Genomic DNA, 17,726 nt, shown 5'->3' with positions numbered 1-17,726 from the left:
ACTTTCTCTGAAAATAAAACAACTTTTATATCCATGCAGAATGACTATGATGTATCAAAAGTTAGCATTGTCGTACTTTTTTGAAAGTTTGAAATACATCATGAGTTGAGAATAACCTGACTTGGATTGGAGTGACTTGGCCAACAACACAGTTCTGGAGTTATAACATTACATGATGTGTAATCTACAGTACCTATCAATTGTGAATGTCTAATTTTGTCAAAGGATTTTACATTCAATAGATTTAGACTTTTCCTGGCAAGCCATTGTGTTCCATCAATGTACATAATAATCATATATTTCATACTGCAATGTGATTTCTATGACTATGTTGTATTTGACGTCTTTAACTGAGTTTGGATTTAATACTCTGTCAGACCAAGATAAGTTGAAATTTCTTTTTACAGATAATTTGTGAAAAACACAGTGAAATTTATAGAAAGGTCTTCCTTAGGAGGAAAACCAGGTTGTACAGACCTAGCTATTTTTGTAGGATTTATTTATATAACCTTTGACTTGCACTTTGCATTTATTTATTTAACATTCTGTATTTTTCTTTGATTTCATGTTTAAAGTGACATATAAGTCCATTAGGCTGGGAGGTTTCATATTCACTTTCTTGCCAGATTTTACTAAAGAGATTTAATTTAATATGTCATGTCACTATAATAAACAAATTACTTACTTACTGAAATACTTACTGAAATACTTACTTACTTAAATACTTACTTACTTAAATACTTACTTACTTACGTACTTACTTACTTACTTACTTACTTACTTACTTACTTACTTACTTACTTACTTACTTACTTACTTACTTACTTACTTACTTACTTATATAACTGCGTTATTTGATTGTCTTAAAAGTCCCACTTCACATTAAGATTAGTGAAATTAAAATCTTGGTGTGGAAAACAGTTGTCTGACAGAGTTGTAGAAAAAGTTGACCCAGAACAAAACAACAATCCTATATCATCCTTATGGTTTGCTGAACCTTTCAATCCTAATTAGTTTATAAAGTGGACACATGGATGATGATTGGGTAGTATTTTGGATTTATAAAATAATATTATCATGGCTTCCTACTTGAAAAATCAATGTGAAACAAAATATGCAAAGTCCTTGTTTGTAACTCAATAAATTTCAAAAGATTGTACGTACAATAACAAACGTTTTACACATTTTATAGCTTTTTGCAATGTATTGAGTTACAAACACAGACTTTGTCTATGTTGTTTCATCGATTTTTCAAGAAGGAAGCCATGATGAAATTGTTCCATAAATATAAAATCCAAAATAAATAGCCCAAATCCTCATCCATATGACCACTTTAATGTATAATGCAGCTCAGAAATAGACTCTTTTAAACTTTAGCTGTTACTGTATTCAAGAAAACGCCAACCTACTCCCAGGTAGAATCAATACATTTTTTGTTGTTATTTTAGAATCCAATATGGCCACCGAATATTGTATGTTAAGTCTATGGGAAATACAAGATCCGTGGATTTCCTTGAAAACAAGACAGAGAACCCGTAAGTTCAAAAAGTTAAAAAAAAAGTTCAAAAAGTTGAAAGTTCTTTTATTTGAAAAGGAACTGGAACAAGCTTGCATATGGCAAAGTTTGGAGAAAACTGAAGAACTTTGAGTTTCAGGGAAATTTGTTCCCAAGGTGTATTCTACCTTAGTTATTTGTCTTCAAGTCTTTGATAGTAATATATACATGGACTTGATGTCCATATGTAAACAGAACAAATACATACTTAAGATCATTTAATTGTTTGCAAACAAATTGTAAAGTTGTGGGATAACATACACATTTCAGTAACTATGACAACATAAATAATGTAGAAAGTAAAAACTTGGAAAAAATAATTCAAGTTACAGGTATTTAATTTGGGCCTTGATAAGTTAGTCTATGACAAATTATAGATGCTAGAAAAAGTCTATACAGTATGAGAAGTAATTCTAAAGTCTATATGTAAAGTATTTGAGTGGGGCAATATTATGTACCATAAGACTAGAGAGTAAACACTGAAACAACAAACTAAGTCTCTGTGCACAAATAGCAAAAAGTCTAAAAAGACTTCCAAAAAATCATCAAAACTAAAAACTAGAGGAACTTTCACTGAATGGTAGACACATTTTGGGTGCGTGTCATTGCGAATTGGTAATGACTGACAAAAAGCTGGTGGGAACTTCAAGTTGAAAGCATGAGTGCATTGTCAATGGTATACAATTTATCAGTGTACCCTGGTCAATGGCAATCTACCAGTGGTTATTGAGATTTGTATGCTTTGCAATATGATTAATCAATGACAGTTGCTGAGAATACAATCGGTTCTCTTTTCATTAAAAAGTTGACTCCAAAGTTTTGTGATAAGTTTTCAATCCTTCTGAAATGCTCTTTTCCATTGGTCCAAGTTTCCACCATGAAGAGGGCAGGTGAAGGCACTCGCTGTCATCATGAATTGCTACAGCTGTATGGGTAATGTCTCTATTTCAAAGTATTCACTTCACACACACCAAGTTTGTATATTATGGTTCAAACATGTAGTTTCCAAACAAAAGTAGTCAATGCCAAACATCATCGTTTGTCAATGTCATGTTCAAGGTTAGGGGGTGTGATGTCATGATTTCTTGAAATGAACACTAGAGGGCAGGTCAAAGTAGGCAATGGTATAAACCTTTCATCAAACAATTTGTATTGTTGTTTGGGTGAACTTAGTTGATATTGACAGATCATTTCAGTGTTTCTACTAGTCTATACATTGGGTAGTACATCAAATCCATGTCATTTTCACTGGACACAGTCATTAGATAGAGGGAGTATGTTATTCAGAGTTTATAACTCCACTGGCTGTAGGGATCAGAACTTGTTTGTATACTTCAAAAAAACAATGTGGTACAACACATAAGTCATCGTTTGTAACTAAATAATTGCAATGTTTTTTTTAAATGTGTAAAAGTTATTGTACGTACAGAAAGTGATTTGCAGATTTGCAGTTTACCACTTTTACAGGTTTTTTTTGTTGGTGCAATTATTGAGTTACAAATATAGACTTGGTCTATGTTATTTCACACTGTTTTTTATGCTTGTTTTTATAAGAGGGTCGCAAGAGGAACTTTCCCTTGTAGATGAGATTCTAACCACTACAGCTACTGACGTCATTCCTGGGTTTCAGATCTACACCCAACATGTGGTACATAATAACATCCTGTATCAGGTCACAAGAGTGACTTCTCCTTGTAGATGAGATCCTGGACACCATTGTCATTGACAACACAATTTTATGTCTTCTTGAGTTTTGAAACTACACCCAACCATTTGCCAACATTTGGTACAAAATCATATGGCTATGTTTACATAATTTTTATACTATATAATTTGTTTACTGACTTTGTCAAGTATAAATGAATCGCTTTTATTTTTCATCAAAAGATTTCTCTTTTTATATTTAGATTGCTTTAATAGTAATAATAATTAAATAAATATTATATAATAATAATAATGTTGGTTTTTTATATAGCGCTTTCCCACTTTGTGCTCAAAGTGCTTTCCAATTATTACCCCTTGTACAGATATATATTGGCAAAACATACCTTTATACTTCCCTAAATCCCTGGGGAGCATACAATCCATTGCAGCCTTTATAACCGCACAGGATTAAAGCATTCACATTGCAACCTCTATCCTACCAGGTCTCCAATTATACAGCCGGGTTGACTGAGGCACGGTCATGGTTCAAATCTTGCCCAAGGACTTTAGCCACTCAGAAACAAATGGCATCGATGGGGCTCGAACCTGCAACCTGCAGATTCCAAGCCGACCATTCTAACCGTTCGGCCATCATGACTACATCCTTTATTGCTACAGTCAACACTATATCTCTGTATCTGTCTGTCTGTAAGTCTATCTATCTATCTATCTGTCTGTCTGTCTGTCTGTCTGTCTGTCTGTCTGTCTGTCTGTCTGTCTGTCTGTCTGTCTGTCTGTCTGTCTGTCTGTCTGTCTGTCTGTCTATCTATCTATCTATCTATCTATCTATCTATCTAAATATCTGTCTGTCTGTACGTCTATCTGTACGTCTGTCTGTACAACTGTTTCATACCCTTTTTCTTTTGATCGGAAGGCCAACAAGTTCTCCCCCTCTCCTTTGTGCTGTTGCAATTTGTTTTTTGAAAACGTAAAATCATTGATTGAATCCCAATTGTGCACAATTCAACCCAGCTGTGTATGAAGTATGTGATTTAACATAGCTTGAAATGGATTCTATGCTTTCAAGTACGAGTTGATGTGTCATTATAGGTTTAATAGTGTCAGGATAATTACTTGTACATCGCTTTGATCACATTCACACTGGAAAGGTGCCCTAAACATATCTGCCATTATCATTAAGTTTACATATCACACTCCCTTTCCAAATATGGTCACAAGGGCAATAATTTTGCATAGTATTTGCACACTGGAAATGGTAGGGTTTTCCATGTCACACTTTGAAACATAATGCCCAAATGTGGTCATAGCAGGGTAATAAGTTTACATATCATACCTGAAGACTTCATGTCCAAATATGGTCATAGGGGGGTAATAATTTTGAATATCAAATTTATATCTAGCTTGGAATAATGGTATAATATTTTGATATCATACCACTTCATTACACTATTATTATACTTTAAAAATAAAGTTTTGAATTCTGAGCTACCAAGATGAAAGGTATTGTGTTCTTCACTATTTCACTCTCTGATGCACATATACTAACATTGCATGGGGTTCTGTTCTTATTACATATGTTTACCTGACACGGAAAAATTTCCATAAAATAATAAAAATCATACAACGCGATCACATAAGATTTCATGTGTAGCAAATGATTGTGTTAACATTTGCATATAATTTGCATGCAGGTATGCAATATAATGTTTTCAGTATTGTACTGCAGTGCAAATACCACTTAGTATACATGCATATTAAACAGTGCAGTAATTTCTGATTCTCTGGAATGTGTACTAAAGGTTAGACTGGTACACAGTGTATGGTCAGTGCTTCTGCAAAAGTATGGAAATACAAGGACAGAGGGAGGAAATTTGGTAAAAACTTAGTTGAAAGATTCCAATACTGAGTTTTCCTAAGATATGGAAACCCAAGAACATAGCGGGATGTCTTGTAAAACTTTTTTGTACCATTTATAATACAGCATTTTTGCTAAGATAGAAGAAACTAAATAAAGAGAAACCTGATAAAGCTTGCATATCAAGTTTATCAGTGTAATAATTTTTGATGAGAAACCAAGTTTAATAGGTATTATAATGACAGAAGATGCTCGGCAGAGTTTCCCTTGACAAAAGCACTTGTGAGGAACTCTGGTACACTGACTGGGAAAACTTAGTAATATTTCACTACCTTAACATCAACCGTATGTAGTGAAAAAAACGCTGGTGGTTGACTAAACTTAAAGGCCCAGGATTCAATCCTAGGTTCTCCCATTAGTTTTATCTTATAGGTAAAGCCATAAGGATGACATTCTTTTGTTTAGGACTAACTTTTTCTGTAACTCTGCCAACTGATTTTCAATATTTGTTATACACTGGTTTTTATCTATGGTCTAGTTGTACACAACATATGAGAACACCCCCCCCCCCCCCCTGACAAAGGACAATACAAAAAGGTTAAACAGTAAGTAGACTGTTGTTATCTATCAAAACATACCATGACCTTGAGTTTGTAAATAATGACCTTGATGATGATGTATGACTTCACAAGATAATAGCCATCTGTCACTGTCATCTTTGTCTTGATTCTCAATTCACAATGTACTAAAGATGAATAGAGACAATGATGGCTAGAAGTGTAAGTTAATGGCATGATCCAACCATATGGTGACAACAGAATCTATACTCAATGTAAAGATAGATATATCCAGGATATCTTAGATACAAGTGAATCTCTGTTTTTTGTGTCTCTGGTTCATCTTCTTTAAAGTATGTGAAGTTAATAGTACTGAAGGTGACTTAGTCTATTTCTTTCATCAAGTCATTCTAATATTTCTCATATCCATTATATGCAGGCATTTTAGATACAAGTGAATCTCTGTTTCTTGTGTCTCTGGTTCATGCTCTTTAAGGTTTGTGCCAGGAATAATAATTGTAAAGTGTTTGGAGCACAGAGTGGGAAACTAACATTATTATTATCATTATTATTATTTTTATCAGTTCTGACAAACATTTACAAATACGGTATAGAATTTGTTAGGAAACTTCAATTTACTCTTTGATACAGTTTAATGTTCATTAATTTTCATGTTTTCACTGTGCACCATTCAGAAATATCAGATCTTAATTCGCTTGAAAATAAGATAGAAAATACCATACTTCTCTCATCATGTTCAATGATAAAAAAAAATACAATGTTAAAACAAAAACTATCGCATCACTAATTCAATACACCCTTCACTCATACTAGAAATCAGAATTTGAAATACAATGTGTGTGTGTGTGTGTGTGTGTGTGTGTGTGTGTGTGTGTGTGTGTGTGTGTGTGTGTGTGTATGTGTGCAACACAGAGACGTTCTTGAGTCAGGGCCATAAATTCTCTAAATCAGACACTAGGTATAGTTTGTGTATAATTTTTTATTTTTATTGGATTTGTTTTGATTCTTAGAATCAAAATTTCCATTTTACCATCAGTAACTGCAAATAAAAAGTCCAATAATAAATCACTGATCATACCAATGTCACACCTAACTTATATTATAATATATTCATACCCAGTATTGCTTCCAATGCAATTCAATTGAGAGCATGCGCAACTAACCGGGGCAATAATTTTTTGCATCATGCCCCGGCACACTTTGCCCAAATATGGTAAGTTGTGCGCTTATTGACGGCACTCAACACACCTGGACTCTACGATTATATAACGTATGCCGATAGTAACTCTCTACTTCTTCTGAACTTTCTTATATCAACTAAGTCAAACTGATTTCATCCTTTCTCTAGTTAACGAAATATTTGTTGCCATGTGTAAGCAGACTATTAGAACAGTTGGGTTATATTGAATCGAACCCAGGTCTCTCTACTCGTCAAACTAAACTCGCTGCTAAAGGTCATTTAGTGCTCGTGGAAACTGAAGAAACTGAAGGAGAAAGTGTAATGGCTATTTTGAGAAATATACAGACCGACGTAAAGAAAATGAAACAGGCTCTAAGTAGTATTACTTCCAGTATTGAACATTTGAAAAAAGATCAAGAATTGTTAAAACAGCAAAATGTAGACTTACAGAAAGAAATACGTCTTGTAACGGATTATGCAAATCTGCACTCCAAAAGTTCAAGAAACAACGTTCTTTTCTATGGGCTTGATGAACAGACTAACGAAACTTGGGCCGATTGCAAAAACACAGTTCGTAATTTTGTGGAAGACAAACTTGGTATAAATGAGGCTGCAGTTGAAGATAAAATAATCATAGTAAGGACACACAGAATAAACTCAAGACAAAGTACTACTGAACCAAGACCAATGATAGTGAAGTTTCTATACTACAAATGCCGAACACTTGTACTGGATGGAGGTAGACAAAAGTTGCGAGGGTCAAACTATCGAGTTATGAAGATTTCCCACCACATGTGTGCGAAACCAGCTGAAAGTTAATACCATTCATGACTCGATCCCGTGATCAATCTAAAAGGGCATACTTTAGTTACGATAAATTAGTTATCGATCGGCAAAAGTACACATTTGATGAAACTAAAAATGACATTGTTCTTGCCTAGCGGTGTGGCCAAACCCGAAGGACATTGAAAAACCAACGGCAAACTATTCCTAGGAGAACAAGGTCTGTTACGTTCTTATCATGGAATGCTAGAGGACTAAGACAACCTTTATCAAATATTGATCTTAAAGAATATCTTTCAAAGTTCATTGTAGTTAATGTTTGTGAAACCTGGTCTAAATCACTAGATGAATATTCTTTTTTTCTTCAAACCCATAAATGTTTTTCATGCTATAAGGAAAGGTTAAGTCGTTTTGGTCGTCACCCTGGTGGTATTTCAGTTTCCGTATCTTTAGAGATTAATCCTTATGTATAATAACTGTAAAGATGCAGTATTTTTACATATTAGAAAGCAAGCATTTAATGCTATTAAGGATATTATTTTAGTATGTGTTTATGTACCGCCAGAAGGATCATCCTGTTACAGAGATGGGGAGGAAAATGGGATTGAAAGTCTTGAAACTGTTTTGTTTAAGTTATATGTTGATTACATAAATTTCGATTTAATTTTAATGGGAGACTTCAACGCAAGAACTAGTGACCAGCCTGACTTCATTGCGGAGAGTTTCACAGAAAATGCATATATTTCATTAAATTATGATATCGATAATTTCTCAAGGTTTAGAAAATCACTTGACCAAATAAATAATGTATTTGTGAATTCATTACTCGATTTGTTTTGCAGTTACGGGCTACACATGTTAAATGGTCGTTTTTTGAAGGTGACCGTAGAGGTAACTACACCTGTCGGACAACTAATGGTTCAAGTGTAGGTGATTACATAATTGGTCAAAACTCTTTGTTCCACCATGTTAGTAATTTTGTTGTTGATGACACTGATTAGGACCTGATGGTTTTGTTAATGAAATGTTTAAAATGTAATGTTGTTGGAATTTCTAAGTATTTATGTGATTTGTATAATGGCATTTTAGTTACTGGTAACTTTCCTAAAGATTGGTGTAAAGGTATTAGCTATCCATTGCATAAAAGGGCCCGACCTCTGACGTTAATAATTACACTATTGTCAGCCACAAGAAAAATATTTACTAAAATTTTAAATGAACGTTTAGTGCAATGGACACAGGATTCTAAACTGCTAACTGAAGCCCAAGCTGGTTTCCGTAAGGGATACTCCACAGTTGACAATGTATTTACACGACATGCGATGGCTCAGAAGTATCTTTCAAATCGTAAAGGAAGGTTATTCTGTATTTTTGGTGATTTTTTCAAAGCATTCGATTGTGTATGTCATGACTATTTATGGTATAGACTAATTTCATATGGCCTCCATGGTCGTGTGCTACGTGTGTTATGCTCAATGTACTCAATATTGGAATCATGTGTGTTATGTAATGAAGGCCTCACCAGTTATTTCAATTGCGGGGTTGGTACAAGACAAGGCTGAATGTTTAGTCCTTTACTTTTCAGTTTATTTATTAATGAATTAAGCAATTACATGAGAAATACTGAACATGATGGAATATTTCTGACAGATGATTTTCCAAACATAGGCCTATTAATGTATGCAGATGATGTCAGTGATAGTGCCGATCTACCTATTGCATTACAACATAAAATTAACCAGCTTGAACTGTTTTGTAAGCACTGGTTTATGACTGTTAATTTGGATAAAACAAAAATTTTAGTTTTCAGAAATGGTGGCATTATCAAACATACCGAAAAGTGTTACTACTTGGGCAAAAAAATTTGAATGTGCCAAGCACTACAACTTTCTTGGACTTTTGTTGTCCTCACGTTTGTCATGGTCACCTGCCAAAAATGAACTTGCCTCTAAATCCAGAAAGGCATTAACTCGGATACAAATTGTTATAAAGAAACTAGGTGGTATTTCCATGCATAATTCATTCAAATTGTTTGACAGTTGTGTAGCACCTGTGATCTGTTATGGATCTGAAATCTGGGGTCATGAATTTTCCCCAACAATAGAAAAAAATCATCTCTGTTTTTGTAGGTGTTTATTAGGGGTCGGGAGTACCACAAATACTGAAGCCATTTGGGCGAGTGTGGCAGGGTTCCACTTTGTTGTACGTACATGAAAAGATATGTGACATATTAGCTTAAGCTTGTACACATGGATCGTTCTCGGTACCCTAGAGGTGCCTATGAAATTTTAAAGAAATTAGATGAGGCAGGTAAAACCACTTGGGCTACAAAAATTAAAGAGCTCTTGTTTAAGTATGGCTTTGGTTATGCATGGTTTGAGCAACAGGTTGGTAATGTTGAATTATTTATGTCTCCATTTCACCAAAAGATTAACTGATTGTTATCAACAAGAGTGGCACAATATAATTAATGAATCCCCAAGACTCAGGTTTTATGTGACATTTAAGTCTCAACTAGAACCTGAATTATATTTACAAAGTATCCATATATCCAGGTATAAAATAGCATTTAGCTAAATTCCGTTGTTCGAACCATACTTTAGCTATTGAGACTGGAAGACATGTCGGTAAAATATCATGGACAGAACATATATTTTTTGTGAAAATGAAGGTGTAAATGTTCTTGAAGATGAAGTACATGTTTTGTTATTTTGTCCTTTATACCAGTCTCTTAGAAAGGAACTAATACCAAATTATTTTATACAGTACCCAACATGTTGAGATAAAGCAATAACCTTACTTTTGACCAGCAATCAACTTACACTTTTTCATTTGTCTGTCTTTGTATTTAAAATGTTCTTACTCAGAGAGAAGACGTTACTGTCATTGTAATTTTTATTTTATTTGTCATTGTGTTCCAAAAGTTACTGTAATATTTAACCTCTTTTCGTCGAATGATGGGCGGTGGCCCTATTCTTTTGAAATAAATCAAATCATATACTCAAATAAAAAGTTTGGATTCACTTCCAAAAATTGATTTGACTGTGTGAGTTGAATTTTTTATTTGAAAATAAAAAACTAGTTTTTTGATAGTATTAATACATTGAATATGATAGTCTAACATTTCATAAGATATCAAATATTTCCTGTTTTCATTGAACCTTTTTTGTATTGAAAGAGTAGGAAATGAACAACTCATCTACGCAATAAAAAGACAGGGTCATCGTGTGAGATATTCGACATTGCTGATTGAAATTTAAAAAAGTTACTGGTACCTCCTTGGTCACTTACATGTAAATATTACCGGTAATATTAAATCCAAGATGTGTGGCCATCTACTATTAGTACTATCATTACACAGTCTAGTCAAGTATAACACTTAAATCTGTGCATGGTAGAAACGGCGCATCAAAAGGTGAAATAAGTTTCCTGAAAGTTCCAGCTCTTAAAATCTTTCGAAACTTTGCTGCATGAAAGTTTATTCCATGTTCTTTTGAAATAATTAAATAAATTTGGGGGTTCATCATATTATTTTTAAGGAAATTAACAAAGTTATTTTCTCATTATTTAACAGCCATATTGGATGGTGGCCATATTGGATTCTATAATTGGATAAATTTTGATATCACTTTTATCTCTTTTTCAAAAAAACTCTTTTTAACGATCATGACTTCTAACTTGTTTTCTAGCTTTTAACTGAGAACAGGTTTGAGATTTCTTGAACAGAATAAATGACAAAAGTTAAGATTTTTATTACAGAATTTAATATGCTAACAAATGTAATTCAAGGTGACTTTAATGATTAAGGCAATACATACTGTATGTCATTAGTTCAAACTGTACATGGTCAAAAGGGTAACAAAACACGTGTAATGTTTTGATCTCTTTTTTTTTGGAAGTTGGAATATAATATGATAATCTCCATGTAATCTATGGTAATCTATAATATATGACGAATGCATATAGACATCATGTACTTGTAGCTTACCAAATTAGTAATATGAGATGTTTTTATTCAAGGCTTTTCTTGATAAACGGAACAGAGCTCAACTCAACCCATTCTATATATTCTCTAATTTATGGTACATACCTACACAATTTTTAAAAGGTCAAAGACAGTTTTACATTGTATCAAGTTCAAAGAAATTTTTACATTGTATCAGGTTCATAGATATTGTAACATTGTATCACGTTCATACATACTGTTACATTGTATCAGGGTCATAGATGTTGTTACATTGTATCAAGTTCAAAGGCATTTTTTTACATTGTATCATGTTTATAGACATTATTACATTGTATCAGGTTCATAGATATTGGTACATTGTATCATAGATACTGTTACATTGTAATCGCGTTCATAGACATTGTTACATTGTATCATTTATAATCAAACTGAATCTACAGCTTTTCTAATTTTCTATTTTTCATTTGGAACTTGAGCTGCTTTGGCCATGAATATTATATATATATGATCTACACATCCAATTATTTTTGTTGATTAAATTCAAAGACCGTTTTTTAAGTTGACTTTTTCATTAGCTGATGAAGTTCAAAGACCTTATTTGGCTTGAAAGTTATCACATTAGTTTTATTAATAGAGGCAGTATGAATTGATTAAATCTGTGATGGCTGTTTATGTTTATGTGTGTATGTATGTGTGTGTGTGTGTGTGTGTGTGTGTGTGTGTGTGTATGTGTGTGTATGTATATATGTGTGTGTGTATGTATGTGTGTGTATGTATGTGTGTGTGTGTGTGTGTGTGTGTGTCTGTGTGTGTGTGTGTCTGTGTGTCTGTGTGTGTGTGTCTGTGTGAGTGTCTTCTTAGATATTGGAGTTTTACATCTGATGATGTTATGAACATACAGACTGATATGATTTTCTGAGAGTGACCCTAATCCGTTTCTAGGTTTCTCATCATAACACTGTAAAAATGAGGGTTATGTCAGGTTTTTAAAAAAAGGACAAAATGAAAACAGAAGTAAGTGTGTGTACAAGTTTATGATACTTTAAATAGTACTTTTAAACCATGTGGATGCCTAAGTAGTGACAATTTAAGTCAAAGAGAAGCTATGGACCATTTGCTTTAAATACAAAAGTCCGAAATTTCAGCAAACAATTTTCACCCAGATACTAGCATATGGCGTTACCATCTTAAACCATCAGTGGCGTTACAACGATGTTGCAAATTAACTTATGTTAAACCCCTTATAACAAAGTCATTTTGGAATCATTACAGTCAGACGGTTAGAGTGGCTGGCTTGGAATCTGCAGATTGCAGGTTTGAGCTTCATCGCTGCCATTTGTTTCTGAATGGCTAAAGTCTTTGGGCATTATTTGAACCACAATTGTGCCCCAGTCTACCAAGCTGTATAATTGGGGACCTGGTAGGACAGAGGTTATAATGTGAATACTTTAACCCTATGTGATTATAAAGGCTGCAATGGATTGTATGCTCCCCAGGGAGTTGAGGAAGTATAAAGGACCATTGTGCCACTATAGATCCATGCCAGGGGTAATAATTGTAAACTGCTTTGAACAGAGTCAGAAACTGTATATATCAAAACTAATATTATTATCATTATTATACTGAGCAAGGACAAAACAATTCACTCTATGTGACATAGTAACTTAGTCTGTCATGGGTGCAAATCATTTAACCTAGTAACAAGCCTGTCTCAAAATATGTTGGATGTTTTCAAAGAGTTGTGAGCTGCTCTGCACATTGCCTTATGCACTGCTCACCTTGCTGCATCACAACACAGAATTTTGAAAAGAGGTCTAAATGTCTTTAAAAAATTTATTTTAGAATCCAATATGGCTGCTGAATGTTGCGTTAATTGTATGGGAAGATAACAGATTATTAATTTCCTTGAAAACAAGATGTGAACCCAAAATTTCTTTTTATTATTTCAAAAGAATAAAATTCATTATTAAGAACTCTGATTTTTTTAAAATTTATTTAAATTATTAATCTTTCATATACAGACACCATTTCAGTGCATTAGCATTGTTCTCCCAATGGAACCTGTTGCAATATTACATACATAGAAAAAAACAAAAACAAAAAGGGACAAATCAGGACAAGTAGCTGTTCCTGTAGAAAAAAACATTGAACTCAACTATAAATTGTCAGGTGATTCCACTATAGGTCACCTGATCAGACGACATAACATCATTAAGCTGACGAGGTCTGAATTATTTGGACTAAAGCTATGTAGTTGCTTGAAAAACTAGATTCCAATAAGATAACTTCACTATAATAATAACTATAAATCACATAGAATGAAGTGACTTACCTTGTAGAGTAATAAAGCTCCCATTACAAACGGATTAAAAACAGTCAGGAAACAGTATACTGATGATGGTTCAAAGCTGACGAGAGAAAGAAATTGAGATTGACTTTGAGGACTATGAATTCAAGAATATCATTTGCATTATGAATCGTACACTAGTAATACAACTGCCAACATCAGACCATTGACTTACAGGGGAAGTAAACAAATGTATTGGATTAATAACACTTGGCACAGCATGTTGGAAATACAGAGAGACAACTATTACATTCCATCATTTGACAAGAACAGTTGTATGACCTCTTTACATACTATATAGTTTCAAACAAATCCCCAAGCAACATCTACTGGCATAGTATAAACTGATTAACTGTATATTTGTAATTTTAATCATGTGTACATAATACATTATATATTTTGAGTCATATTGAGTACCTTGCTGAGAATTTCTGTATATAAATACGTGAGGGGACAGGCCCAGATAAGCTGTAAGCTCATGTTTTTGAAATATTTGAATATGAGAGGGTCAAGAAAGGAAATTGAGAGAGGGTCATTTTTTAGAAAACGGAATCAGGGAAGGGTAACATTTTACACAACAGAACAGGCTTAACCCCCCCCCCCCCCACCCCTCAGTAATTACCGAAAACTCCCTATTAGGCCAATGGAGATAGTACAGATTAATTAAAGAATTGAATTATCATATAATTAATTAACACATCAAAGTATCTGGAATTGGTGACTAAAAAATCACACGCTATATATTTTTGAATGAAATATTTGGTTACAATTGTGACCATTTAAAGCTATACTGCCAAGGGATATATCTACCAACCCCTGTATACCGAAGATTATAAAGCCTTGAACAAATTTATGCAAACAGGCATGGGATAGAAATTAAAGAAATTAAAGAAATCAAATCACAACCAAACAATTGAACAAGAAAATTGACTCCATATTTGTTTTATATCATGACAAACAAATCAATAATAGAGAAATATATATATATATATATATATATATATATATATATATATATATATATACATGTATGTATATGTATTTATATATATGTAGATAGATAAATCGACAAAAAGATAAATGGATAGATGGATAGATAGATAGATAGATAGATAGATAGATAGATAGATAGATAGATAGATAGATAGATAGATTGACAGACTGAGACAAATGGACGGATGGACAACTAGATAGATACTGAGCCTGCTAAGGTACATAATTGGACAACATAAAACAAACAAACAAACAAACAAACAAACAATGAAACAAACAAACTAAAGCAATAAATAATGACGTGTCAGGGTAACCCAATAGATAGCCTAAAAAAAGATTAATAAATAAATAAATAAATAAATAAACAAAGCAAATTAAATGATTTGATAAATATTTACAATCATATAAAATGACCAACACATCAGCATTTAACACATATTTTGATGAAATAAAGTCCTGATCTACCTGTTAATACTTGCAATGTTTCCTGTACCAAAAAACCCAGTAAGGACAAAAAACACAAAGAAGAACGCCCTTCTGATATCTGGTAATTCTAGACATCTAGGATTACTCTCTTCTATTACGTGGACCTCATCAAATGACATGCTATTCAACTGTTAAGGAGAAAGAAAACAAAAGGTGGACTTATTTTCAGATTCAGATTCTTATATGAATACCACTAGTAAGAATCTATCAAATCAAAAATGCTAAATATAAGATTTTTCAGAGTGAGATTCTCATTTTAATTTATTCATTTATGAATACCACTTGTAACAGACGCTCAAAAAAGAACAAACGAGAGTAAACGTGACAGCCAAAAAAGCCTGATTTAGATTCTAAATAATTCCTTTCTGAATACAACTAGTGAGACTCCAACATACTGAAAAAGAGAAGTTTTCAGATTAAGAATCTTTCTAATCGAATCCAGTCTGAATACCATTGATTTGGCTTTAAAGGACTACTTCAGATTAGACTTAAAATTTTTGTGAGAAAAATATTTATCTGCCATTGCTCATAGAAAAAGTTGGCCATGAACAAAAGGCTCCACTGAGAGGATAATGCTAATGTGAGAACCTCGGAAAAATGCAGCAATGAACATGTTATGTGATAAAATTTTAACCAATTATACTACACTAAACATGTATGAGATACATCAACCAATGATAATACTTTGAATGTCATGTGATAATACAACAGCCAATGATAATGCAGTGTACGTCAAATCTGCATATTACTAGAACTTATTATGCATATAATTTAAATATCTTCTAATAAAATCAAATGAATTTATCCTCTGTTTACCAGTTTATGACATTTCACATGAGTTCATTCTCTTTATCTACTGTACAACATATCATGAAAATGAAGCAGGAAACACTGCAAGCACAAGTACAAACACACACAATTACCCACACGCAGTATGGGGTTGTTATATTAGATGTTTATCCGAAACTGCAAATTTCCTTAAAAATGATACTGTGAGATCACACACTTTTGTGTACAATGAACGATCGCCTCCTCACTGGTATATCATTTCATGCAGGTATGCAACAATGATTTTCAGTATATCGCAGTGCAAATACCACTTGTATGCATGCTGAGCATAGGTGCAAGTAATTTCTCCGGTACAATGTAACAATTAACATTATGCAAGTTTTGATTTGGCAACTACCTGTTGCATGCTGATATGCAGATGATGTAATGATGGCTATGATTGTCCCACAAAACTTTTCAGGTCAAATGAAGTTGAATGTTAATTATTATTTATCTAAATAGTTCTTCATTTTAGTTCTTCCAACACACTGTTGTATGTTCAAAATACAAATTAATACTAAATGATTGATGTAGAAAGTTTGAAGTCTAGTAGTTGGGATTCTAATATTGATGAGATCATAAGAATTGGAGTCCCAAATCTTTATGTATATAGCATGTATGTAATTTATGTAAGGCAAGGCTTTTGTTCACATGATCACATGACATGTACACCTCATTATCATTGGTTACTACTGTCACATGACACATTCAAAGCATTATCATTGGTTAGCATTGTATCACATGACATGTTCACAGCATTATCATTGGTTACTACTATCACATGACACATTCTAAGTGTTATCATTGTATCACATGACATGTTCACAGCATTATCATTGGTTACTTGTATCACATGACACATTCAAAGTATAACCATTGGTCAACATTGTATCACATGACATGTTCACAGCATTATCATTGGTTACTACTGTATCAAATTGTAAAAAAACAAAAAATGACACAACTGTGTTACATTACCTTTGATAATGATCCCTTTGCTAATTTGTGTTCCACAAGTAACCAGAATATCATAAGATAACATAATGCTACAAGAAATAAACTTTCATGACTGGTGTATTATATTAAGGATAATACAAATATAATAGCTGACTATACAAATATGTACTAAAATTCACTTGCAGGCCAAAAATCATATTTTCACTTATACACAATTCTCAGTACCTGAAATAGAATATTACTGCCAAGGCACATCACATAAATAATGAACATTTGATTTCTTGGTCGACATCGTAATTACCGCGCTCTAACATACATTAATGCCAATACATGACGACTCACAGACAAGTTGTGCCGTTAAAGAAGGGGGGGGGGGGGATGAGCTCCACGTGCAGGTGTCGTAGCGATCAGCCATGGTTGTGAAGCCACTCGCCTCTTTGAGTGACCTCACATCAAGGAAGGTGCAAAATTATTATATGTGCACATGAGAATAAATAAATGTTCCATTTTGACCCTCTAGCTTGAGGTAAAA

At 33.2% G+C, this 17,726-nt stretch overlaps 1 protein-coding gene across 1 annotated transcript in view; it reads right to left on the bottom strand.

The window, feature by feature from the left end:
- Window positions 1–17,726, bottom strand: part of LOC144437767 (GPI ethanolamine phosphate transferase 1-like) — a 50,983-nt gene that overhangs the window by 4,760 nt on the left and 28,497 nt on the right. The window contains exons 14-16 of the mRNA XM_078126788.1: window positions 17,216–17,306; window positions 15,389–15,537; window positions 13,916–13,991 (exon numbers count right to left, since the gene is read on the bottom strand). Coding sequence (XP_077982914.1) covers window positions 13,916–13,991; window positions 15,389–15,537; window positions 17,216–17,306 — 316 coding nt within the window. The remainder of the gene's footprint in view (window positions 1–13,915; window positions 13,992–15,388; window positions 15,538–17,215; window positions 17,307–17,726) is intronic.

The sequence above is a fragment of the Glandiceps talaboti genome, chromosome 7 (genome assembly GCF_964340395.1).
Source record: "Glandiceps talaboti chromosome 7, keGlaTala1.1, whole genome shotgun sequence".
NCBI lineage: Eukaryota > Metazoa > Hemichordata > Enteropneusta > Spengelidae > Glandiceps > Glandiceps talaboti.
Note: the sequence above shows the minus strand (reverse complement) of the source record. Positions and strands in the feature narration are given on the sequence as shown.